The 24,731-nt window shown below is 44.8% G+C and overlaps 1 protein-coding gene across 7 annotated transcripts in view; it reads left to right on the forward strand.

The window, feature by feature from the left end:
* Window positions 1-24,731, forward strand: part of MATN2 (matrilin 2) — a 145,899-nt gene that overhangs the window by 24,667 nt on the left and 96,501 nt on the right. For all 7 annotated transcript variants that reach the window (XM_077846690.1, XM_077846689.1, XM_077846688.1 and 4 more), the window contains exon 3: window positions 18,326-18,895. In XM_077846690.1, coding sequence (XP_077702816.1) covers window positions 18,326-18,895 — 570 coding nt within the window. The remainder of the gene's footprint in view (window positions 1-18,325; window positions 18,896-24,731) is intronic.

The raw sequence follows: 24,731 nt of genomic DNA on the forward strand, positions 1-24,731 counted from the left end.
CCTAGTGGGTATTGGTTTTATGTTAGGCATGGGTTTCACCACACTGCCCTGGAAGTCCTTGGTACAAATAAAGGTTAAGAAACTAGGAAGAAAGAACCAAAGCCCAGAGATATTGTTACTTGTTCAAGGTGAAGTGATTCACCAGCAATGCCTATGGCTTAGGACCAAGTCTCTTGGGGCTCAGAGGGGCTCCTCTCTCTTCTCATGTAGACATTTGCCCCAGCCAGTGGTCAGACTGAGTCAGGGCTGGAACAAAGCCATCAGCCAACCAGCCACCGAAGCTGAGGCGAGCCCCAGACACATATGAGGCAGACATAATCCCTGCCCGCAAACCACTGTAATGTGAAACTACCACACACCACCACAGCTACTAAATCTTTATTCACTTAACAAACCTTGAGCGCCTTGTGTGATCAAACTCCATGTTCAGCTGGACTGTCTAAGGGGCATCCAAAGGGTCATCCCTTGGTGATGCTCAACTGATAGTTTGGTTTACGGGTTAAAGTTCAGGAGGGAAAAATAATCCTGTCCATGTTTCCTTTAAATTCAAACTGGTGGGGGATCCCTGGGTGGCTCAGCGGTTTGGCGCCTGCCTTTGGCCCGGGGCACGGTCCTGGGGTCCCTGGGTCGAGTCCCGCATTGGGCTCCCAGCATGGAGCCTGCTTCTCCCTCTGCCTGTGTCTCTGCCTCTCTCTCTCTCTATGTTTATCATGAATAAATAAATAAATACATCTTTAAAAAAAAATTCAAACTGGTGGGGGTGCCTGGGTGGCTCAGCAGTTGAGCATCTGCCCTTGGCTCAAGTCGTGATCCCAGGGTCCTGGGATCAAGTTCTGCATCAGGCTCCCTGCAAGGAGCCTGCTTCTCCCTCTGCCTCTCTCTGTGTGTCTCCCGTGAATAAATAAATAAAATCTTTAAAAAAAACAAAAACAAAACACAGCAAATAATAAAAATTAATACAGAATGGTGTTCTGAACTGTCATTCCTTGATCTAGAGCCTCTGCTCTGCAGAGACAGCCTAAGATGGCTTCTTTTTTTTTTTCTAATAATCTCCTCACCCCATTTTCTTGCAAGCTTCCAATCAACTGAATCTTGAATCTTCCCACACCTGCCATCACACTTGAATCTTCCCACACCTGCCATCACACTTGTCAGCTTGGTTTTAAAAATAATAGCCGCTGACTTTTAATAAGTGTGAATTCTGGCTTTCCACTCTGTGACCATAAAGAAGTAACACAACCACCCTTAGCACCAGTTGTCTCACTTGTAAAAGGGGATGGTAATGAGTAGGAAAGAGGGTGCAATGAATGATAAAGGGCTGGCATGGACCCTGGCACATAGTAAACATTCAATTAAAGCCTGTTGTTGTTATTGTCTATTTTTAAATTTATTATTAAAAACCCCTTTGTACATTGCAAAGTGGAATTAACAGACCCCACTCTACAGTGACATCTTTAAATCTAGGAATTAGGCCTTTTCATCTTTGGCTCTAAGGCATCTGGCATAGTAGCCTCTCAATAAATGTATACTGAATAAATGAATGAGAGATGCCATTTATTAATATCATTAGTATTATTAATTTATATTTATGTATTTGAGCATCTATTGATTTAGATATAAAAATAGCATTTTTTTCTTTAAACCTTATATCAGATATTGGTCTTAGAGAAGAACCTCTATCAAATTGGTTACATGAGCATTTCAGAAAATATGCATGCTTAGCAAAGAGGGCAATACAGTTTACTTTTTAAAATGTTGAAATTTGTACCATCAGATTCATTCCTTCATACATAGAATACATTTTATTGGGCAGCCTCTCTGGAACAAGCTTGGTATCAGTAGTGAAATCTTTGGATATTAGGTAGATTGCAATTGGCTTAAGCTAACAGTGGTTTTATAAAAAGATGTTTAAATATCTCCCAAAAAGTCTGGAGGTCAGCGATTCCTAGTCTGTGGCAAGGGCTCAACTTTGTCATTGAACCCAGAGCTCCTTCTAGCTTTTAGCTGTGTCATCCCAGGAGACTGGCTTTCAAAGGCTTTTTGCCTTATAGTCACAAGATGGCTGCTGTAGCTCCAAACATCACTTTGTTCCTTGGCCGTGGTCAAGTCAGGAAGAGAACAAAGAGAATAAAGAGAACTTTTTCATTCCTTGGTTTGTTCCTTTGATCAGATCCAAAATCTTTTGTGGAAATTTCAGGAGAGTTTCCCTTACTCCCCACTGGCCAAAACTGGATCACAGGCTCACTCCAACTATCTAGTCTGGAGAATGGGATAATCACCATTGGCTTTGTTCACAGGTGGGATGGGACCTGCCCTCATGGAGCTCTTTGCTGGTTGAGTTCTTAGGCAAAGGAGCCGGAAGGGGTGGGGGAGAGAAATGAATTTTAAGTAGTCAACCTCTAGTGTTGTCATTTTCTTGAAAATAACCAAAATGGAAAGAAGGCAGTAACAATTAAGGTGAGAGGCAAGAAAAAGGACAAGAAAAAGAATTATCCAAATGGTTGGTGCAAGTTAAAAAAAAAAAAAACTAAAAAAGAATGTCAGGGACGCCAGGGTGGCTCAGCGGTTGAGTGTCTCCCTTTGGCTCAGGTCATGATCTTGGTGTCCTGGGGTCAAGACCCACATCGGGCTCCCAGCATGAAGCCTGCTTCTCCCTCTGCCTGTGTCCCTGCCTCTCTCTCTGTGTCTTTCATGAATAAATAAATAAAATCTTGGGATCCCTGGGTGGCGCAGCGGTTTGGCGCCTGCCTTTGGCCCAGGGCGCGATCCTGGAGACCCAGGATCGAATCCCATGTCGGGCTCCCGGTATATGGAGCCTGCTTCTCCCTCTGCCTGTGTCTTTGCCTCTCTCTCTCTCTCTGTGTGTGTGTGATTATCATAAAAATAAATAAATAAATAAATAAATAAATAAATAAATAAATAAAATCTTAAAAAAAAGAAAAGAAAAGAAAAACAAAGCCAGAAAGTGGGATAGGAGTGCTGGGATGAGTGCTTAGATCATGGTGGGGGGAGGCCTCACTGAGGGGGGGGCACTTTCTATAGGCACTCAAAGGCGGTGAGGGGATAAGTCACTGAATCCAGAATGTTCCAGGCTGAGGGAAAAGGAGGTAAAAGCATGCCTGAAGTGTTTAGAATTGCAATGCCAGTGTCTTGTGGCTTTAAGAAGTAACATACGGGCCATTGGGGTCCATTTTTAGGACTTTGGTTTTTCTCTAAGAAAGAAGGGAACCTTGGGAGGGTTTTAAACAAAGGAGTGAGGTGATTTCACTTGTATTTAAAGAATCACTGTGGCTGCTGGATTGAGAACAGTCTGTAAAGGGGCAAAGGCAAATGCCAGTTGGGAAGTTAATGCCATCATTGAGGTGAGGGATGTTGGCAGAGGTGATCATTTCTGGAGTGTAAGAACTAAGAATTATTTTATTCTGTGGCAAGTTTCCCAAAACCTTCTTGAACAGTACCAGTTCCTGGGATTTACAGCAACAACAGTTACAACTAGGAAACATTAATGTAATATAAAGTCATTCAGATTGCACCCTTGTCTGTTGCGGTGTGTAAGTTTATTGTTTCCAGTTAATTAATCATGAAGAGTATGAGTACTAGACTCAGATTACTGGATTTAAATCAAATCCTAGTTCTACCATTTTCTGATAGTGTGACCTTGGGCAAATTACTCAAAAACTCTCTGTGCCTCAGTTTCCCCACCTGTTAAATGGGGACAACAGGTTGTTGTGAAAAATAAGGAGTTAATACACATGGAATGTTTAACATTATGTTGATATATAACTATTGCTCAGAAATCATTACAGATATGGACATAACCATTTATAAAGGTCAAGGAACAGTTCTGTTTGACTTAATTTATTTAACACCATAGTGTAAACTAGACCCAACTAGAACTGGACAGGAACTGAGATGTCATTTAGTCCAACTCTAGAGATCAAAGTGACATGGCCAAAAAAGAAGAAGGTTATGTGGCTAATGTCACCTAGCTGATGGCAGAGCAGGGACCAGAACATGAACCTCTGGACTCTCAGTCTGGGGATTTCTGTGCTGTGCCATGTTGCTTCTGTATAGCCTTCAACATAATACCAGGTGGGAATAATAATCATAATACCAACAATAATTGATTTGTTGACTCTTACTTTGTGCCAGGAAGCATTCTAAGTACTTTACACACATCCGCTTACTTAATCCCCACGACAACCCCATGAGGCAGATACAGTCATTGTCCCCATCTGGTAGAGGAGGAAACTGGAGTTAGAGAGAGCAGGTAACTTGCCCAGGATGGGGAATGTGTGTTGGGTGGGGGAACAGGGGTGGCCTGAGAGTCAGGAAGCTGCCTTAGCATTTCACCGCATGATCTATCTTCCCCATTTGTGGAATAGGGAAATTGAATCCAATCTTTAAGGTCCCTTTTCAGTTGATTGATTGACTAGTTTTACAGAGAGAAAGAGCATGCACGCGAGTGGGGGGAGGGCAGAGGGTTAGCATCTTCAAGAAGACTCTTTGCTAAGCACAGAGCCAGATGTGGAAGCTCTACAACCCATGAGATCATGACCTGAGCTGAAACCGAGAGTCCAATGCTTAACCAACTGAACCATCCAGGTACTCCCCTTTTCGGTTTTTAAGTATGCATATCCTAAGTACTTTGTGATTATCAGGTCTGTAACAAATACCATTTTAGTTCATTAAACATGCTGTCTTATTAACTGATCTTCATTTTTAATGATCAGCCACAAGAAAGACTATTTGTAGAACAGCCTAGAAACCAAAGTCACCAAGGCTGTGAGAGATGCTTGAAATGTTATTTCTGGCTTCCATGGCAACCCTAACATAGGGCGTTAAGCTTAATGGAGTCAAATACACCAGCTGGAATTGAGTGTTCACCCAAGCACTGAGAGTGATGAAGAAACAAATAGCTGGCTCAATAGTTTTGCTTTTGTGTAATACATTGTCTCAGAGTATTTTAGGGAGTGGAGACCTAAGCCAATTTAAGTAAAAGATGAAGGAAATGAAGCATTGCATCAAAGTGGAGAGAGGAGGATTTCCAAAAGAATTGGAGTTGGAGACTGAGAACAATTGAGGTGCCTGGGAGAGTTCTTGTGGACAGAAGGATGGAGAGTCAGGCAGAGGTTTCAGGGAAGGGGAAGATACTTGGCCTTACCTCCACAAAGCTTGGACTGGACTGGGCCTCCAGTTAGCTCTGTGAAGAGGACTCAGCATGCCTAGTTGTGTTTTTTGTTCCGGTGTGTTTCAAACTCTCAGGAGGAACCCACTGCAGATGAGTGAGGTGGCAAGAAGGCAGAGATGTTGAGGAGTTGAGGGGACCACCAAGACCAGTGCAGGAAACAAAGCTCTGGGTATTTTAAGCAGAAAGGGATTTTGTACTGGGAATGAGGTACTTAAGTAATTTTTGGAAAGGTTGGAGAAGTGGGAGGTGGAGCCATCACACAAGAATTCATTGCTGGGATCAGGAGGCTGCTGCCACCATAACTGTATATGAAGCTGGTGAGCAGATACTAGAACACCAAGCCTTTCGACAGCCTTACTTGCCAGCAGAAACAGCCTTCACTTTGCTTCCTCCTTTGTGAGTATCCTTAACTGGTGGTATGTAATTGTTACCCAGAACCTACCTGCAAAGGGGTCTGAGAAGTATGGTTCTTGTCTTTTTCGTTTCTACAGTACTGGAAGACTCATAAAAGAGGTGGGAGTTGATGCTGAGTGCCAACTGACAGTTCAATCCATAGTTATTTCATTTGAAATCTGATTAATGAGGACAAGCAATAGAGGTGGAGGAGTGGGGCACCTAAGAGTGAGTTGGGAGGGCCCAGTTGCTGACATACCACTGAAAGTCCTTCAGGTAGACTCGCTCCAGGGTTAAATAACAAAGGGGTAGAAACTCACTCTTAAAGATGAAGGAATTGTCTTAAAATTCTCTCTGGTGCCTTCTCTATTACTTTATACATGGAAGACATTAATTCACATCTGAGACTAGCCTGGGTTCTTGAATGGAAGGGAAAGCAAGGAGCACTGCTCCGGAGAGACTGGTTCTCAATCAGGTCAGGAATGAAGAAGACTGAAGTCTGGGATGAGTCAGGAGCCCTTGGGAGGTACCCTAAAGGAGGATGGCACATGTAAAGGCCTTCAGTGGCTCTCCACTGGCTCCTTTTTTTTTTTTAATTTTTTTATTTATTTATGATAGTCACACACAGAGAGAGAGAGAGAGAGGCAGAGACATAGGCAGAGGGAGAAGCAGGCTCCATGCACCAGGAGCCCGACATGGGATTCGATCCTGGGTCTCCAGGATCACGCCCCGGGCCAAAGGCAGGCGCTAAACCACTGCGCCACCCAGGGATCCCTCTCCACTGGCTCCTTAATGGAGTCCAAACTCTTTTTCTTTTTTTTTTAAAGTAAGTTCTTTTTTTTTTTTTTTTTTTTTTAAAGTAAGTTCTATACAATGTGGGACTTGAACTCACAGCTCTGAGCTCAAGAGTCATATGCTCTACCAACTGAGCCAGCCAGGTGCCCCATGAAGTCCAAACTTCGTAAGAGGAGGCGCATACCACCCTCCTTCCATGACCCCCATGGCCATCCCCATTGTGTCCTTTAAGACCCAGCCATACCACACTCCCTGCAGTTTCCCCGCACACACATGAGCCCTATTCTGTTCTGGCCTCCCAGTCTTTGCTCACACTGACCCTCTGCCTAACGTTGTCCACAACTCTGGCCAACACCTACTCATCCTATAATAATAGAATACTATTATAAATAATACAGTACCCATCAGCTCCTCCAGCAATTTCTCCTGTCCACCATCTTGGGATCAGTGTTCTCCAGGCTCTAGTTACATATGTTCTTCGTGACTCTTATGAATCTGTCTTCTTTCAAACATTGTAAGCTCCCATTGTGACTGGTTCTCCTGCTCTATCCCCAGCACCTAGCCCAAAGAAGGGAGGCTTTTTGCATAACTCAGCCAAGCCAAAATGATGGGAGAAGTGACTCCAAAGACCAGCTCTGCCTGTGCTGGTTCAGGGCTGGGGAGCCTCCTGCTCCTGGCCTCCCTTTGCGCCTGACCCTCCCCTTCCTGGGAAAGGAGTGCCAGACTCTGCCTCAGGGCCTCTTGCTACTGGCTCTTGTGTCTCTCAGCCTGACTCTAGATTGTTCCTCAGTGGTCCACTCCCATTCACCGAACTCCCAGAGAGCAGATGAGGCAATTGCTCAATTTATTCAGTTAAAATGCTCCAGTGGGTTAATTCCCCTTTGCTTTTTTCAAGCTGCCTACGCTGTGTTTCCCTTCTCAGAGAGGAAATCACCTGTTTCCCAGTACTTTCTTTTCTTTTTTTTTTTTTTTTTAAAGATTTTATTTATTTATTCATGATAGTCACAGAGAGAGAGAGAGATGCAGAGACACAGGCAGAGGGAGAAGCAGGCTCCATGCACCGGGAGCCCGATGTGGGATTCGATCCCGGGTCTCCAGGATCGCACCCTGGGCCAAAGCAGGCGCCAAACCGCTGCGCCACCCAGGGATCCCTTCCCAGTACTTTCTGTACTGTCTTATACTGGGGAAGGGGTGGCAGGTGGAGGTTTTTGTTTGAGTTTTTGTGTGTGTGTAGGTTACGATTTTAAGATAGGAGTCATTTGTGAATTTGAGAAAGGAAGAAAGACTGTGAGAGGAGTTTTGGTAGAGAATGTCAAACTTACTCTGTACCTATTCACTCAGCTCAATGGGTTTTCAAACCACTGATTATTTCAGGGCTTCTTTATACTTCTCTTTATCAATTGGGAGTAAGCCTGTTTATAAGACAAACTCTGAGAGAAGATAGGGGGGCCTTTTTTTTTTTTTTTTTTTTTTAGTGAAATTTTAGCATATTGCTTTACCTTGCAGGGAAATCCAGTTTGTTGGAAACTGTTTTCTCCAGGGCGAAACTGGGGCAGCGTTCTCTTTGGCTCCTTCACAAAGAAAATTGTCCAAAGTTTTGGAAACCACAGTTGTTGAACCTCACATGATGTCTTTTCTTTCAGCTCATTTAACAGTTACTAGAGGAGACTGGTGTGATGTGGCATGTTTTTTCTTTCTTTTTTTTTTTTTTTTTCTTTTCCATTTTTCTGGCTCATTGGTGCATACTCCCTGAGGGCCTTGGAGAGCTGTGTTCCTGAAGGGATTTATAACAGTCAGCAGGGGTGAATGAAATTTGAGCTGGTGTCAATCCAGAATCCTTCCTTCCTTCTCAAAAGATGCAAACTCATTCACCAGAACTTTCTTTAAAAAAGCGCAACAAAAATCTCTGTGTGACCTTGGAGAGTGTTTTTTGTTGTTGTTGTTGTTGTTGTTGTTGTTGTTTGTCTCTCTCTATGTATATATGTGTGTGTGTGTGTATATATATATATATATATATATAATTGAAGTTCGATTTGTCAACATATACTATAACACCCAGTGCTCATCCCATCACATGCCCTCCTTAATGACCATGACCCAGTCACCCCATCCCCTGCCTGCCTCCTCTTCCTCAACCCTTTGTTTCCCAGAGTTAGGAGTCTCTCATGGTTTGTCACCCTCTCTAATTTTTCCCACTCAGTTTCCCTCCTTTCCCTTATAATCCCTTTCACTATTTCTCATATTCCCCATATGAATGAAACCATATGATAAGTGTCCTTCTCCGACTGACTTACTTCACTCAGCATAATACCCTCCAGTTCCAACCAGGTCGAAGCAAATGGTGGGTATTCGTTGTTTCTTTTTCTTTTTTTTAAAATATTTTATTTATTTATTCATGAGAGACACAGTGAGGGGGGGGGGCAGAGACACAGGCAGAGGAAGAAACAGGCTCCATGCAGGGAGCCTGAGGTGGGATTCGATCCCAGGTCTCCAGGATCAGGCCCTGGGCCGAAGGCAGCGCTCAAACTGCTGAGCCACCCAGGCTGCCCGTATTCATTGTTTCTGAGGGCTGAGAAATATTCCATTGTATATATAGACAACATCTTCATCTTTTTTTTTTTTTTTTTTAAGATTTTATTCATTTATTCATGAGAGACAGAGAGAGAAAGTGAGGCAGAGACATAGGCATAAGGAGAAGCAGACTCCTCGCAGGGAGCCCAATATGGGACCTGATCCCGGATCCTGGGATCACACTCCGAACCAAAGGCAGATGCTCAACCATTGAGCCACCCAGGCATCCCTAGACCACATCTTCTTTATCCATTCATCTGTAGAATGACATTGAGGCTCCTTCCACTGTTTGATTATTGTGAACATTGGTGCTATAAGCATCAGGGTGCAGGTGTCCTGGCGTTTCACAACATCTGTATCTTTGGGGTAAATCCCTAATAGTGCAATTGCTGGGTCATAGGGTAGCTCTATTTTTAACTCTTTGAGGAACCTCCACACTGTTATCCAGAGTGGCTGCACCAGTTCACATTCCCACCAACAGTGCAAGAGGGTTCCCCCTTCTCCACATCCTCTCCAACATTTGTTGTTTCCTGTCTTGTTAATTTTCCCCATTCTCACTGGTATGAGGTGGTATCTCATGGTGGTTTTGATTTGTATTTCCCTGATGGCAAGTGATGCAGAGCATTTTCTCATGTGCTTGTTGGCCATGTGTATGTCTTCTTTGGTGAAATTTCTGTTCACATCTTCTGCCCATTTCATGATTGGATTGTTTGTTTCTTTGCTGTTGAGTTTAAAAAGTTCTTTATAGATCTTGGATACTAGCCCTTTATCTGATAGGTCATTTGCAAATATCTTTTCCCATTTTGTGGGTTGTCTTTTAGTTTTGTTGACTGTTTCTTTTGCTGTGCAGAAGCTTTTTAGCTTGAGTAAGTCCCAATGGTTCATTTTTGTTTTTGTTTCCCTTGCCTTCATAGATGTATCTTGCAAGAAGTTGCTGTGGCCAAGTTCAAAAAGGGTGTTGCCTGTGATCTCCTCTAGGATTTTGATGGATTCTTGTCTCACACTTAGATCTTTCATCCATTTTGAGTTTATCTTTGTGTATGGTGTGAGAGAATGTTCTAGTTTCATTTTTCTGCACGTGGCTGTCCAATTTTTCCAGCACCATTTATTGAAGTGACTGTCCTTTTGCCAAAAGTGGATAGTCTTTCCTGCTTTGTCAAATATTAGTTGGCCATAGAGTTGAGGGCCCATTTCTGGGTTCTCTATTCTGTTCCATTGATCTATGTGTCTGTTCTTTTTTTTTTTTTTTTTTTTTTTTTTTTTTAATTTTATTTTATTTTATTTATTTATGATAGGCACACAGTGAGAGAGAGAGAGAGGCAGAGACATAGGCAGAGGGAGAAGCAGGCTCCATGCACTGGGAGCCCGACGTGGGATTCGATCCCAGGTCTCCAGGATCGCGCCCTGGGCCAAAGGCAGGCGCTAAACCGCTGTGCCACCCAGGGATCCCCTATGTGTCTGTTCTTGTGCCAGTGCCACACTGTCTTGATGATCACAGCTTTGTAATACAGCTTGAAATCCAACCTTGTGATGCCCTTGGCATTGGTTTTCTTTTTCAATATTCCCCTGGCTATTCGGGGTCTTTTTTGATTCCACACAAATCTTTTTTTTTTTTTGTAATAATAAATTTATTTTTTATTGATGTTCAATTTGCCAACATACAGAATAACACCCAGTGCTCATCCCATCAAGTGCCCCCCTCAGTGCCCGCCACCCAGTCACCCCCACCCCCCGCGCTCCTCCCCTTCCACCACCCCTAGTTCGTTTCCCAGAGTTAGGAGTCTTCCATGTTCTGTCTCCCTTTCTGATACTTCCTACCCATTTCTTCTCCCTTCCCCTCTATTCCCTTTCACTATTATTTATATTCCCCAAATGAATGAGACCATATAGTGTTTGTCCTTCTCCGATTGACTTACTTCACTCAGCATAATACCCTCCAGTTCCATCCACGTCGAAGCAAATGGAGGGTATTTGTCGTTTCTAATGGCTGAGTAAATTCCATTGTATACATAAACCACATCTTCTTTATCCATTCATCTTTCGATGGACACCGAAGCTCCTTCCACAGTTTGGCTATTGTGATTCCACACAAATCTAAGATGACTTGTTCCAACTCTGTGAAGAAAGTCCATGGTATTTTGATAGGGATTGCACTGAATGTGTAAATGGCCCTGGGTAGCGTAGACATTTTCACAATATTAATTCTTCTAATTCATGAGCAAACAATCAACGTGATAGATCACATCAACAAGAGAAAAAAACAAGAACCATATGATCCTCTCAATAGATGCAGAGAAAGCATTTGACAAAATACAGCCTCCATTCCTGATCAAAACTCTTCAGAGTATAGGGATAGAGGGAACATTCCTCAATATCTTAAAAGCCATCTATGAAAAGCTCACAGCAAATATCATTCTCCATGGTGAAAAACTGAGAGCCTTTCCCCTAAGACCAGGAACATGACAGGAACACCCACCACTGTGGGTGTTCTTTATTGTATCTCCACTGAACAGCTCTCCCAGGTCATGGAGGGGGATCTGCACCTTCTGTCTTCCCCACCTTCCTGCACCTGCAAGTCACAAATGCACATCAAAGGGATGATGGAGCATCATGTCTGGCACTGTGTGGGTACTAGGGATTCATAGAAAATACTGCCTGTGACGGGGTAGCTCCATGCATGGGATGCTAGGAGGACATGCCCAGACAGGGGTAAATGGGGCAGGTACCAGGGGGCTCAGAGGAAGGCCTCATTTAGGCCAGTATTGGGGGAGGAGTGCATCAAAGAAAGGTCTTCAAAAATAGATGAACACAGCATTGAATCTTAAGCATCCCAGAGAGGATGTAGGGAACCACAGACCATTTGCTATCACTGGGGTATAAGGTATAGGCAGGGAGTACTGAGCCAAAGAGTTCATTAGTTCTTTCTCCCATGAACATTATTGACCTCACTGTCAGTGAAACTTAGGGTGGTTACTTTTGAAGAAATTGCTTCAATGAAATAGCATCCTGAGAGCTTATAGCTGCCAGATTCAGCTATGGTGAGGCTGATCAATGCAACTCACCAAAATATTCATTTATAGGAAATTTCTGCTGTAGAGAGAGGAAGAGGGAATTCCATTGGTTGGGAGAGTCTCTCTATTCTCTCAGAAGAGGAAAGCCATTGATGAGATGGTGGCAGCATTAAGGTCAGGAGGGATTTAATGTGCCTGATTGCAAGGTGTCTGGTTGGCTCCCTCCAGGTACCAGGTAGAGGGAACTCGAGGTGCTATACTGGGAGCTGTGCTGTGGCTGGACTTTGATTCTGAGCCTGGGATTGATTAGGTGGTCTCACAGATGCCAGCACACAAAGCTTGAGATCTGCCATCCTGGCCTGAGATTTTTATCATGTGACTGGCTGTCAATCCAGATGTTCTTTTCCTGTGGTTTCTACACTTGGGTTTTTGAGCCTTATGCACTGGGCTTGACATTTATCCCAATTAGATTTCATCTTGTTAGATTTGACTCATTATTCCAGCACTCAGAAACCCTTTCTGATCCTGACTCTGTTGTTTGGCTTATTAGCAATTGCTTCCAGCATCATATGTAATGGTGTTTAGAGAAGCAGAAGTACCTCAGAATTTGGAAAAATGTTTGGAAAATCTTACCAAGTGGAGAATGATTTGCTAATGAGTCCAAGGTATGTTTTAGATACCACTAAGAAGTCTAGGGTGTTTCCCTAATAGAACGTAATCAGGTTTTCAAGGTATTACCCAGTGGTTCTTTAGGAAGATGTGAGTAGACCATAATGGATTCAGAGAAGGCCATAGCTCATTAACGGAATTGTCAAATATCTGTCAGGAGCTCACGCAGCAGCCTAAGGGAATTGGGGAGAACGGGATTGACTGTGGTCTTTCCAGCCCCAGCCAGGGAATACGTGCCCCAATCAAGTGCCTAGATACAGGGGAGTTTCAGGGTGAGTCACATTGGGGGCAAAAATAAAAAGTAGTCTAAACTGCTTCTTAAATGTCCATGAAATCACCCGTAAGTCCCAACAACTAGTCACAGTCTTGGAGGCACATGGCATCAAGGCCAAAGGAGGTGGCCATTAGGGCCACACCTTAGGCATCTGTGTGCCTGTGCTCATGGAGCACACACTGGGTCAGGCTGCAGTGTCGTTCAACATGGTAGGCTTCTCTCTCAGCCTGTCTGTCTCTCTGGCTGTCTTTCTTTGACCAGCCTCTATATTTCCATTCACAAACCAAATGCTTATGGGATGTAATTTCCCTGGGCTCTGCATCACACCTGCTCCATCCCTCAGGTTCCCCTGGGCCCTTGCTCCTACTGATCTCTCAGCTAGCAATTGCCAGGTGAGTGAGAATGAGAATGACTAGCAGCCTGATGGACTGGGCTGCTGCTATTTGGGGAGGCAAGCGTCTGTTTTATCATTCTATTAATTTTTTAAAAATGCAAATAGTCATTTAGCAGGGAGCAACACTTGGCAGGAAGCAGGCAAGTTTGAGCCATAACTTTCAGGCTGTGGATCCAGGGAAGGAAAGAACTGACCCCAGTAAGCTGGTACAGTCCCTGCGCATCTTGGGTATTCTGAGAACGGTGGGTCTAAATGGACAAAATCCTTCCTGAGTACTGCTTGGTGGTTAAGAGTGTGGGCTACAGAGCCAGGCAAGATGGGTTCAGGTCCTGGCTCCCCCTCTTCCTAAGTATGAGAACCTGAGCTAGTTATTTGGCCTTTCTAGACTCACTGTCCTCATCTGTAAAATGGGAATAGTACAGTACCTACTCCCTAAAGTTGGTGTAAAGAATAAATAAGCCAACACCTTGAAAAGTATTCAGAACAAGGCCAAGTATGTATTAAGTACTCAATAAACTATAGCTATAAATTATTATTATATTCTTTTGAGTTTCATAACATCCCTGGGAAGTATTATTATCACCATTTCACAGAAGAAGAGAGGGTCAGAGAGGTCAGCAGAGGCTCAAGACCACATGGACAAAAGGTGGCAGAGACTGGACTTACACTGAGGACATAGGACTATATGTTGCTTCACTAAGCATTTCAGAGCCCCTTTTCAGTCTCTGGATGAAATTATTTTACCTTTGTTATAGATATTCACATACTTTCCTTCTCCAAGCATGCTTTTATCTTCCCAGGCAGATGGCACCAAATATTTACTGTACAATTACATGGCTGTGATGGAACTTAACCAGAGCAAGGGGGGCTCATTAGTGACAAGTCTACAACCCTGAGAGGAGGAAATCACTCCGAGCTTGCACAGTGTAATCCTGCTGGAGTGGGAATGTTGCTTAAAATTGTCCTGGCTCAGGTTCAATGGTAAGAGACACTTGTTTGCCCAACTTGTGGGTTTTGAAAGCAAGCTGAAAGTATTGAAGTGCCGTTAACAAGGTCCAGACTGTCACTTTGTGGTTCAAGGGATGACATTTTATCATGTGCCCACAAAACAAACCCTTATCCAGTGCTTTGAATGTCTGTCATGAAGGAAGGAAGATTGTATGCTCTTCTCCCATGCTCGGAAGATAGGAATGCCGTTTATCAGAACCAGTTTGTGAAAGGAACACACACAGAGGAAAGTCCACTTTCTAGAAACATCTCTTAGCAGTCCCTGTGTGGAAAATCTGTTGGGGTTCTTCACAGCAAATATTCCAAAGCATTTACAAAGTTCATGTTGTTTATAGTTTTTTTTTCAATATTTTATTTATTCATGAGAGACACAGAGAGAGGCAGAGACACAGACAGAGGGAGAAGCAGGCTCCCTACAGGGAGCCCAATGTGGGACTTGATTGTGGGTCTCCGGGACCACACCCTGAGCCAAAGGCAGACATTCAACAGCTGAGCCACTCAGGCATCCCTATAAAGCTCATGTTGTAATGCTGGCTGTTTTGAGAATTTTCCAAAGTGCCCACCATGATGCCTTCCATGGTGGAAGAGCCATCAGTATAATCCCAAGTCTGGCCCTAATGAGCCACAAGGCCTCACAGAGGTGGAGTGAGCCTCAGTTTCCCCTTCTGTAAAATGAGTGACTTGGACTTTATATAGACCACTCCAGCTGAGTTTATTAGTCTATGAGTCTATGAACCAAAGTTCATAAGTGGCTATGCTTCCTCATAAAATGGCAAAGATTTTGGTCTAGAATCTGTGACCCTATTAGCAGGACCCACACCTGTTTCTGCTTTAGAACTTTTTCACTTTGTGGTCCTCATCCATCTCCTTGAACTGACTGCTCTGGCTCAGTCCCTTCCACTTGAAACCTTGCTTCACCACCAAGAATTTCATTTAATTCCACAAATGTTGACTGAAGACTTACTTTGTTCCCAATTGCATAGTCAGGAAGATGAGTGAGACAAGTTTCCCACTTTGGAGAATTTACAGTCTTATGCTGAAATTGAGACTTGCCAGAATTTCTTTCCTCCAGAAATCTCTCTAGTACTTAAATTAGTGGTTCTCAAAGTGTGGTCACTGTACCAGTAGCATTGTAGTACCAGTAGTTCACCTGAGAACTTGCTAGAAATGCAGATTTTTTTGGTGCCACCCTAGATCTAAAGGATCAGAAACTCTGGAGGTGTGGCCCACCAATCTTAGTTTTTAACACTTCTCCAGGGAGTTGGGAGGCACCTCAAGTTTAAGAACCACTGAACTGTCCTCTCAGGGACAAGCCGCAAGACTGTGGTTCTGAGCCCTTAAGGGACCTGAGAAGTTCTCCTGAAGAGAACTCAGTCACTTGGGCTGTCAAGATTCGCTTTCAACTCAGTCACAGCTCCTTGGGAACCTCCAACATTTTGAAACTTTGTGGTGTTTTTGTAAATGCCCAGGCATTGTGGAAACAACACGCTTGTTTTGATGGGAACTAATCCAATTTATCACATAATTCCCCATGGAACTTCCAGGCTTCCCTTTAAATTGAGTGTGTTGCTTGGTGGGATGTTTACACTGTGATTAAGACCCACAGCAAAGAACCCAGCCCCAGAGGACTTCCTGCTTCCAAACATCTCTGGAGGAAGACTGCTCAGGGGGCCAGTCTACTGTCTCCTCTCCCCCTTCCAAGCAGCCTTTCCTTAATATCTTCCTCTGTGGCAGGGTTGTTGCAGATGCCCTCAGCAGGCAGAGATCACTGGGCCATTCTCCCTGTGATAGGTTCACACATCACTGGTGGGTGCAGATGGCTCCTGGACAGGGGCCAGCCTGGGACCTGGGACCTGTAAGTCCATCATTCATGGCTCTGACCAAGGGCTGTATGTTAGACCAGAGGCACCTTTGTGAAAATTAGAAGAGGCACTCCTTCTAGGCACTTCTCAGGGTGGACACAGTCCTGGGGGCTCAGGGCTGGGCTGGGTTTCAGCCTCTTGCCTTGTGGGGCAGGAGTCTGTGGGCAACACGGACTACATACACAGCCAGGAGCAGCAGCCTTCTCCTCCAGAGGCTGGGTCTCACAGGAGAGAAGTGGGGGGCAATGTGGGAAGACAAGAACGCGAGGCCACCCTCTTCCCCCACACCAGTTCCCAAAATTCTCATTACCACTTAATGCACTGGGTGTTGCCCTGTCTTCATATAGGTATTTCTCTGCAAAAGAAGAGATTCTCCAACTCTTGGGGCTTCTATTTTCTCATGCTTCTAGTGGGTATGATACTCTGCTTCCCTCTTAAGAGCTTATTCTGAAAATCAAATGAGACCATAGTGATGAATGTGCTCTGGAAAAAAGATTTGAAAACATCCCACAAAGTCAGATTTTATATTGATCTTTCTCCCAGAGTCTCAAAGGTGGTTTTCTGGGGCCTCTGGTTTGAGAAACTCACTTTGAATTCACACAGCCCCAGTGTTATATGTGGGTGCAGCACAAGGTTGGTCTTCTGTTAGGATGCTGTTGTTTGGGGGTGCTTCCTCACTCCCAAATCGGAAGACTTATGAGGCTACAGTGGACGAGGTTTGTGCACAGGCTCTCGGGACGAGTCACAGCCTGGCAAGCTTGCCTGGACAGGATGACCTCATGGGCCTTTCCGACTTGTCATTTTGATGACTGGGTTCACTGTCTCATATTTGGCTTTGTCTCTCTTTCTTGCAGCTGTGGTGATTGGGATTTAGGTCAAGCATTTGGGATCCCTTTTCTAATCCCCATCAAATCTGGATTTAGCTACAGAGTCTGGGAAGGGGAGGGGGGACTCCCTTGGCTGGAGGCAATAGCTCAGAACATCTGAGAAATTCCAACCTCCAACCTCTGAGGCAGGAGGCCTTTTGGTTTATCCCATATCAGCTTCTTCCCAGGAGGTGATGAGTTTTGTCCACAGATTCATACCCCTTTTAGCCTTCTTGCTTGGAGCCTGAGGGAATAGCATGTGGGGGTAAGAGAGAGATTCCACATTTGCCTTTTTCCCGTCTAATGGTATCCTTTGTTGAAATATTTCTTGGTCAAAAAAAAAAAAAAGAAATATTTCTTGGTCGGTTCCTTCTCTGGTTCCACGATGCCCTGCCTCTCCCCCCACCCCCCACCAGTTGAGGTTGAGTCCCCCTCTCAACCAGATGAGTGCAGCAGTGGTACTGCCTCACCCACCTTGCAAACCACTGCCACCCTCAATTGACCTGTTATTATGTGACCTCTGCACAGGCCAGCAAAGTTATGTAATATGATGCTAAGGTATTATGCCCATCACCTGTGGTATCACACATGCACTTCTTGGGCCTTTCATGGCTGGCTTCAGGTTACCCGCCACCAGCTCCATTCCTGTCTGTACCTCCAGCAATTCCTTCATCGCTTCTTCCATTTCTGCCATTATTCCTGCCATCTTAGGCTTCCGTTCATGGGTCTCTCTTCGTGTGTTCCTACTTTCAATCCCAACACTGCATAAAACTCATTCATGTCCTATCTTCTTGGCCCCAGCCTCCTAACATCCCTGTTCTCTGAACATCTACTGTCCGCACCACTCTGCTTAATGCTAATTATTCTTTCATTCATTACATTCGTTAAGTTCCTAAGGTAGACTGTAAGCTCCTTGATGGTGCTCCCTGTTGTAGGCTTGTGGTATATGCCATGCAGTATCCAGCCAAGCTTTTGTGGCCTGCACTAAATAATAAAATCATGTTTGACCCTGATCAGGGGTTTGCTCATCTTAAAACTGTATTGATGACTTTTTAGGAACCGAAGTGTTCATTTATCTTGCAAAAAATTAATAGTATCTGTTTGTAGCCAATACTCATGATCACCCCGTCATGCACATTATATACTTACAGCTTCTCTGAGTGGGGAAGAAAGACCAATGAAGACTGGAGTTCCAAAGATGACCCCCAGCCCTAGGAATTCCAGTAACAGCCAGCCTGCACTGGCCCTTATAGCACTCCTCCAATGAGTTTGACCTCTCCTCTTTCCCCAGAGAGCTCCTGTGAGAATAAACAGGCAGACCTGGTCTTCATCATCGACAGCTCCCGCAGTGTCAACACCCATGACTATGCAAAAGTTAAGGAGTTCATCCTGGACATCTTGCAGTTCTTGGACATCAGTCCTGACCTCACCCGAGTGGGCCTGCTGCAGTATGGCAGCACCATCAAGAACGAGTTCTCCCTCAAGACCTTCAAGAAGAAGTCTGAAGTGGAGCGTGCCGTCAAGAGGATGAGGCACCTGTCCACAGGCACCATGACGGGGCTGGCCATCCAGTACGCCCTGAACATTGCATTCTCAGAAGCAGAGGGGGCACGGCCCCTGAGGGAGAACGTGCTGCGGGTCATAATGATTGTGACCGACGGGAGGCCACAGGACTCCGTGGCCGAGGTGGCTGCCAAGGCACGTGACACAGGCATCCTGATCTTTGCCATCGGTGTGGGCCAGGTGGACCTCAACACACTGAAGGCCATTGGGAGTGAGCCCCATGAGGACCATGTCTTCCTGGTGGCCAACTTCAGCCAGATGGAGTCCCTGACCTCGGTGTTCCAGAAGAAGTTGTGCAGTAAGTCCTGCTCTCCTGTGGAGGATTCCTTCTTTTATCTTTCAGCATAGATTCTGTGCTACCTTATCCCAGGTACTGTGCAGGGAAGCAGTGCTCCACAAAGGCCAGGATAGACATGGTGTTCTCTTGGGGTTACACTCTAGCCAAGGAGGCAGATAATAAGGAGATAGTGACACAGATGAGTAAGTAACTGCAGTCATGACAGTGTCATGGAGGAAGAATGCAGGGCAGGACTCAACCAAGGCCAGGGTGTTCAGGGAGATTTCTCTGAGGAAGGGACGTTCAAACCCACACTGTTGAATGACTATGAGTAGATAGGCAGTATTTCTCCAGCACATTGGACTGCACTGGCGTTTCCTAAGTTAGAATTTGTGAGTCGGAGTATAGATGAGAATAGGAGGGCAAAAAAATACCATAATGTCTCCTTGGATGGGGTCCAATACCAAGCACCATTGCCCCATGGTGATGCAAGTGGTGGATGTTTCCTCCTCAGAGAGGCCCAGTGCATAAGAAGGCCTGAGCTGAGGTCACCTCCTTCTGTAGGGGGAATGCCTCGCCACGTCCTTGAGCTGCCTTCTGCTGTAAGGCTCATCTGCCCTCTCTTGCTTTTCTTTTTTTTTTTTTTTTATTACCAATTTATTCAATCCTTTTTTATGGTTTTATTTAATTTTTTAATTTTTATTTAAATTCAACTTGCCAACGTATTGTATAAGATCCAGTGCTCATCCCATCATGTGCCCTCCTCAGTGTCCATCACCCAGTTACCCCATCCCTCCACCCACCTCCCCTCCAGCAACCTTCAGTTTGTTCCCCAGAGCTAGGAGTCTTTCATGGTTTGTCTTCCTCTCTGATTTTTACCCCACTCAGTTTCCCTCCTTCCCTTATGGTCCCTTGACCTGTTTCTTATATTCTACATAGGAGTGAAATCATTTGATAATTTCCTTTCTCCAATTGACTTATTTCAGTCAGCCTAATACCCGCCCCTCTTGCTTTCTAACCCTCCTCTCCATGAGATTTCTCTGTTCCTTCCTTGTTATCTGGCTCTCAGGGACCTGTGCCCAGAACTCATGCCTCAACTTCCCCCCAACAGGTCTGCTCACTCTCTTCCCAGTTTCCTGTTTCTGCCTCTGGCTTCCTGTGCTATCCTCCTCCAGGAGGGCAGTGGCCCAGGAGGCCTACCTAGTCTCCTTGCCAGTCCCTGGAAACTGGAAATGTGCCTCTGAACTGGTAAACTGTGTCCAGTCCTACCTCGCCCACCTCCCTTTATTCCTGTTCCTCCAACTGCCATGATTCTTTGATGGGAAAGCAAAAGGAAAGATCTATTTTGAAATTATTAGTGTTCCCCAGGAGTATCTGTGGAGAATGAGCTTAAGGACTAGACTCATTTCCAGCTTCCCAGGAGCAGGACTCTGTCCCCCTGGGGGCTCTGAGGACTCTGACTCTGTTCTCAGACTCTGACACAGCTTAGAGACCTGTGTTCCCCCCACCAAAGCCTCAGGGAGGAAAAACAGTGTGTTTTGATGTGTCTTTATATAAAAAAAAAGAAAAAAAAAATACCCTGCTGAGAACTAACCTCAAAAAGCAGAGATTCCATTGTTTCTTGACTCCCAAATCAAAAGATTCATTAAAAAAAAAAAAAAAAAAATCAATGCCATGAAGGAAAAAGAACTTTTTTCTCTGCCCTGTCATTTGGAGAATTTTCAAAAGTGCCATTTGTCCTGGCACCGCAGAAGAGCCCCGGTCACCTGGTCAACTTCCACCAGTAGAATGAGCTACAAATATTTTAAGATTTATGACTTTAAATGACTTCTGCAGAATTTATATTCCCCCTTTCCTGGAAATATTAAAAAAGAAATTGGTTCCGTAACCGTTTTGATGAGTTTATGCATTTGTTTTGGAAAATGTCAATGGAGGAGTTATTTTCTGAGCGCTCTGGATTTATCAGCAAATGAAAAGGCAGTATGAGGCTGAGGATGTAGCCTTGTCTGAAGAAGAACCTTCTCTGTGTGTTTATGGTCAGGCAGCAAAATTAAAAGGCAGTGTGGGCCCTCCACCCCACCCTTGGTTGTAATCCAGAAGCTCTAAGAACATAGGGGTATTATGCTATTGGTTTGTTTGTGTGGCCTGGGAACTGAATCCCCCTGGCCACCAGCAGGGGACTAGCTCCTCTCCCACCTCCCATGGCCTGGTGGGCTTCTGCTGAGCCGACCTGTCAACGTCTAAAAAGGTTGAGGAGGCCCCGGGGCCCCTTTCTCAACCCTGCAATAAAGACTGCAATAACTAATATTTGTAAAGCACTTTACCGTCTGTTCTTATATTTGATCCTCGCGAAAATCTGGGGGAAGGAACGCAGTAGCATCCCTCCTTCTTTACACCTTAGTAAACAGCTTAAGTGAATTCCTGGTCGGTGGGTTCTATTTGCAAACTTCTTGCTCATTGCACTCCTCCAGGTGTCAGGGGTTGTAAATTGCTCTTTTAAGGTAAACCATTTTCTTTTAAGGCGGCAACCATTAAGGTGGCCACCTCCACAGTCTAGCCTTGCAAGGTCAACCAGCTTTGAGGTTGGCATTTGCCTCAGAATTTTACAGGAAGCCTTTGTAGGATAGGAGGAGGGGCAGACTTGAATCTCATCCCCACGCCATCTGTACAATACTTTGCAATGTGTAAAATGGGGATTTTACCTACAGAGTAGATGTGTGAAGGGGTGTTATCAACTGTAGAGCCCTATACAGTGTGTGCCATGCTGTGTGTGATTACAGTCAGATACACAGAGGACCAGCAGGCTAGGCAGATGGCCTCAGTTTTGATCCGCACTCCAATTATCAGACAACAGCAAGGAATATCTTTGAAGTTCCACGCATCTGTGAGGTTTTGGAAGTCTCATTTGTTCCTTAAATATTTGTTGAGCTACATTCTGTTATTAATAGCGAATTTTGTCCTGGGCTAGGTACTTTCTGTATGCATTTAATACTTACAACAGTCTTATGAGGTGGTGGCTCTTATCATTCCCATTTTACAGAAGTGTAAACTGAGCCTTAGAAAAGATAAGCAATTTCAAATAGCAGGGCTGGAGATTCAGATTGCAGGCTCTCTGGCCCAAGCTCTTACGCTCCATGTGCCAGGCTTGAGGGTTTTAGGCTGCTGGGAAGATGCTTTCCTCACAGAGAAATAGGATGCCACCTATCCAAAATGTGCACTTCTGAGAGTCACCTGGCACTAAGGGTCAAAGAACACCTGGGGCTCTCTAGGGGTTCTAGGAGGGCTTTAGAAAGGAGATAATAATAATCATTATCATTTATTGATGTTAGTATAATATTAATGCACTGGTTTGACTTATTAGCATATGTTAACTCATTTTTCTCACACAACAAATCTTCGAAGTAGGTGTTCCTTTTTTTTTTTTTTGACATTGCCAAACATTTTATTTTATTTTATTTTTTTCCTGTTACTTCCTTTTTTTTTTTAATTTATTTTTTATTGGTGTTCAATTTACTAACATAAAGAATAACCCCCAGTGCCCGTCACCCATTCACTCCCACCCCCCGCCCTCCTCCCCTTCTACCACCCCTAGTTCGTTTCCCAGAGTTAGCAGTCTTTACGTTCTGTCTCCCTTTCTGATATTTCCCACACATTTCTTCTCTCTTCCCTTATATTCCCTTTCACTATTATTTATATTCCCCAAATGAGTGAGAACATATAATGTTTGTCCTTCTCCGACTGACTTACTTCACTCAGCATAATACCCTCCAGCGAAGTAGGTGTTCTTACAACTGTCATTTTACAGAAGAGAAAATTGAGACCCAGAGAGGTTCAATGACTTGTCCAAGGTCACACAACACTATGGTAGAGTTGAGATGAAGGCCCAGGCCTTCTGCCTCAGAGCCTATATCTTTTTTTTTTTTTTTTTTTTTTTATGAGAGAGAGAGAGAGAGAGAGAGGCAGAGACACAGGCAGAGGGAGAAGCAGGCTCCATGCACCGGGAGCCCGATGTGGGATTCGATCCCGGGTCTCCAGGATCGCGCCCCGGGCCAAAGGCAGGCGCTAAAACGCTGCGCCACCCAGGGATCCCTTTTTTTTTTTTTTTTAATTTTTATTTATTTATGTCATTTTACAGAAGAGAAAATTGAGACCCAGAGAGGTTCAATGACTTGTCCAAGGTCACACAACACTATGGTAGAGTTGAGATGAAGGCCCAGGCCTTCTGCCTCAGAGCCTATATCTTAACCACTCTGTGCTACACAGACTTGACTGATGAGTTGGAGTTTCCTGGCTATTGGGGTAGGGGAAGGGGTTGGGCCATGGCAATAAGCCAGGAAAGGAATTATTTTTTAATTGACTTTTTTATTTCATTAAACAATAACAACAGCAACAAAGAACTAGTCCAGATTCTCTCATAATGTTGTAACCTGTTAAGGAGACTTGACCCACCATTTGAAAACTGGAAGTGGAGGCCACCATGCAGCTAAGAACAGGATTTCGGAGGGATTTCGGAGGGATAGCCTTCGAAGCAGGCTAAGGCTCCTACGCTTCTAGCTGAGCTGAAAAATGCTGCTGGATCTGTGGATTGGAAGAGATAGGCAGTCGTCCTGAGTGATCAAAGCAGGAACCTTTATTGTAAAACTAGGAAGAGATTAGGCTCCGAAGCCAGGGTGCCCCTGAGTGGCAGACCTAGTTCTGGCTCTCACTGGCTGTGTGGACATGAACTTGGGCACAACGGTGGCTTTATATCCATGGGCAGTAAATTCCTACACCAGCCACAGCAGGAGGGAGAATGCTGAGGTTGCATTCTCAGGCCACCCCTGAGAGCCCCAGAGAGACTTGGAGAGGAGGGATCCTGTGAATTGAGAACCTGTCTACAAGATGACCAAAACCTACACATCCCAGGGTCTGCCATTTTTGCCACCCAGTGCGAGAGGACACTGAATCTAGGGGCTGAAAAACTCAGGTCTACCCGGAGCTTTCTGATGACTCATTGTAACCTGGGCAGGGCTGCTTTTAATTAACCTCTTGCTACCTGCTGTGTCAGCCAGGCCTGGCAGTTGGAGCCTGAAGGCTCCTGTTCCTATGCTAATAGCCCCACCCCATCCAGGCCAGGCATGCATCAAGGCTCTCATAGTATTCCTAAGACCTTTTGTGAACCAGCCTGGGCAAAGTCTACACTTATTACAGCTCTTTGAGGCTTTGGTGTTAAGTGAGAGACAAGACTGACTTCAACAAAGGTTGGCTCTTTGTACCCAACAATTGTTCCTTTCTAGACCTCTAGTCAGCCCTGCCACTCCTTTGATCATTTATGCGTTTGTTAATAAGCATTTATACACATTTCTATCTTAAAGCAAAATCCAATTCTGCCAATGATGTGGTCTGCTGACTAGTGGTTCCTTCCCCAGAACACAAAGCCTTGACCCACTTGCAACCTGTCAGGCCTTGTGGAGGTGAGTGGAGGAGGCAGGACGACCTCCCCTGCATCATGGCACAGAGCTCAGTTGGTTGCACGGGACAGCTGGGTGTGAGGGCCTTGAAGTTCTTGGAAACCCCAATCACTCATCCATAAAGTTTGACAGATGGAGAATTTTTATTTTATCTCAGTCAAAATGTTTGGGATTCTTTTGCTTGAAAATAACAGAAATTTGATTTGAACTAGCTTTTGGGGATAGGGGAGATGGTATTATATGCCCTCATGGAAATAAGGAGGAGAGGAGTGAATGGCAGCCCCACTTTCTCTCCACCTCCTCCCTCTGCCTCAGGAGCAGAAGGCATGCAACCTGCCAGCCCCCCATATGTCCTTGCCCTTGGTTTAAGGCCCTTTCTCCTCAGTTCTCATTCCTGGATGCCAAGG

This window comes from Canis aureus, chromosome 14 (assembly GCF_053574225.1).
Source record: "Canis aureus isolate CA01 chromosome 14, VMU_Caureus_v.1.0, whole genome shotgun sequence".
NCBI classification, from domain to species: Eukaryota; Metazoa; Chordata; class Mammalia; order Carnivora; family Canidae; genus Canis; species Canis aureus.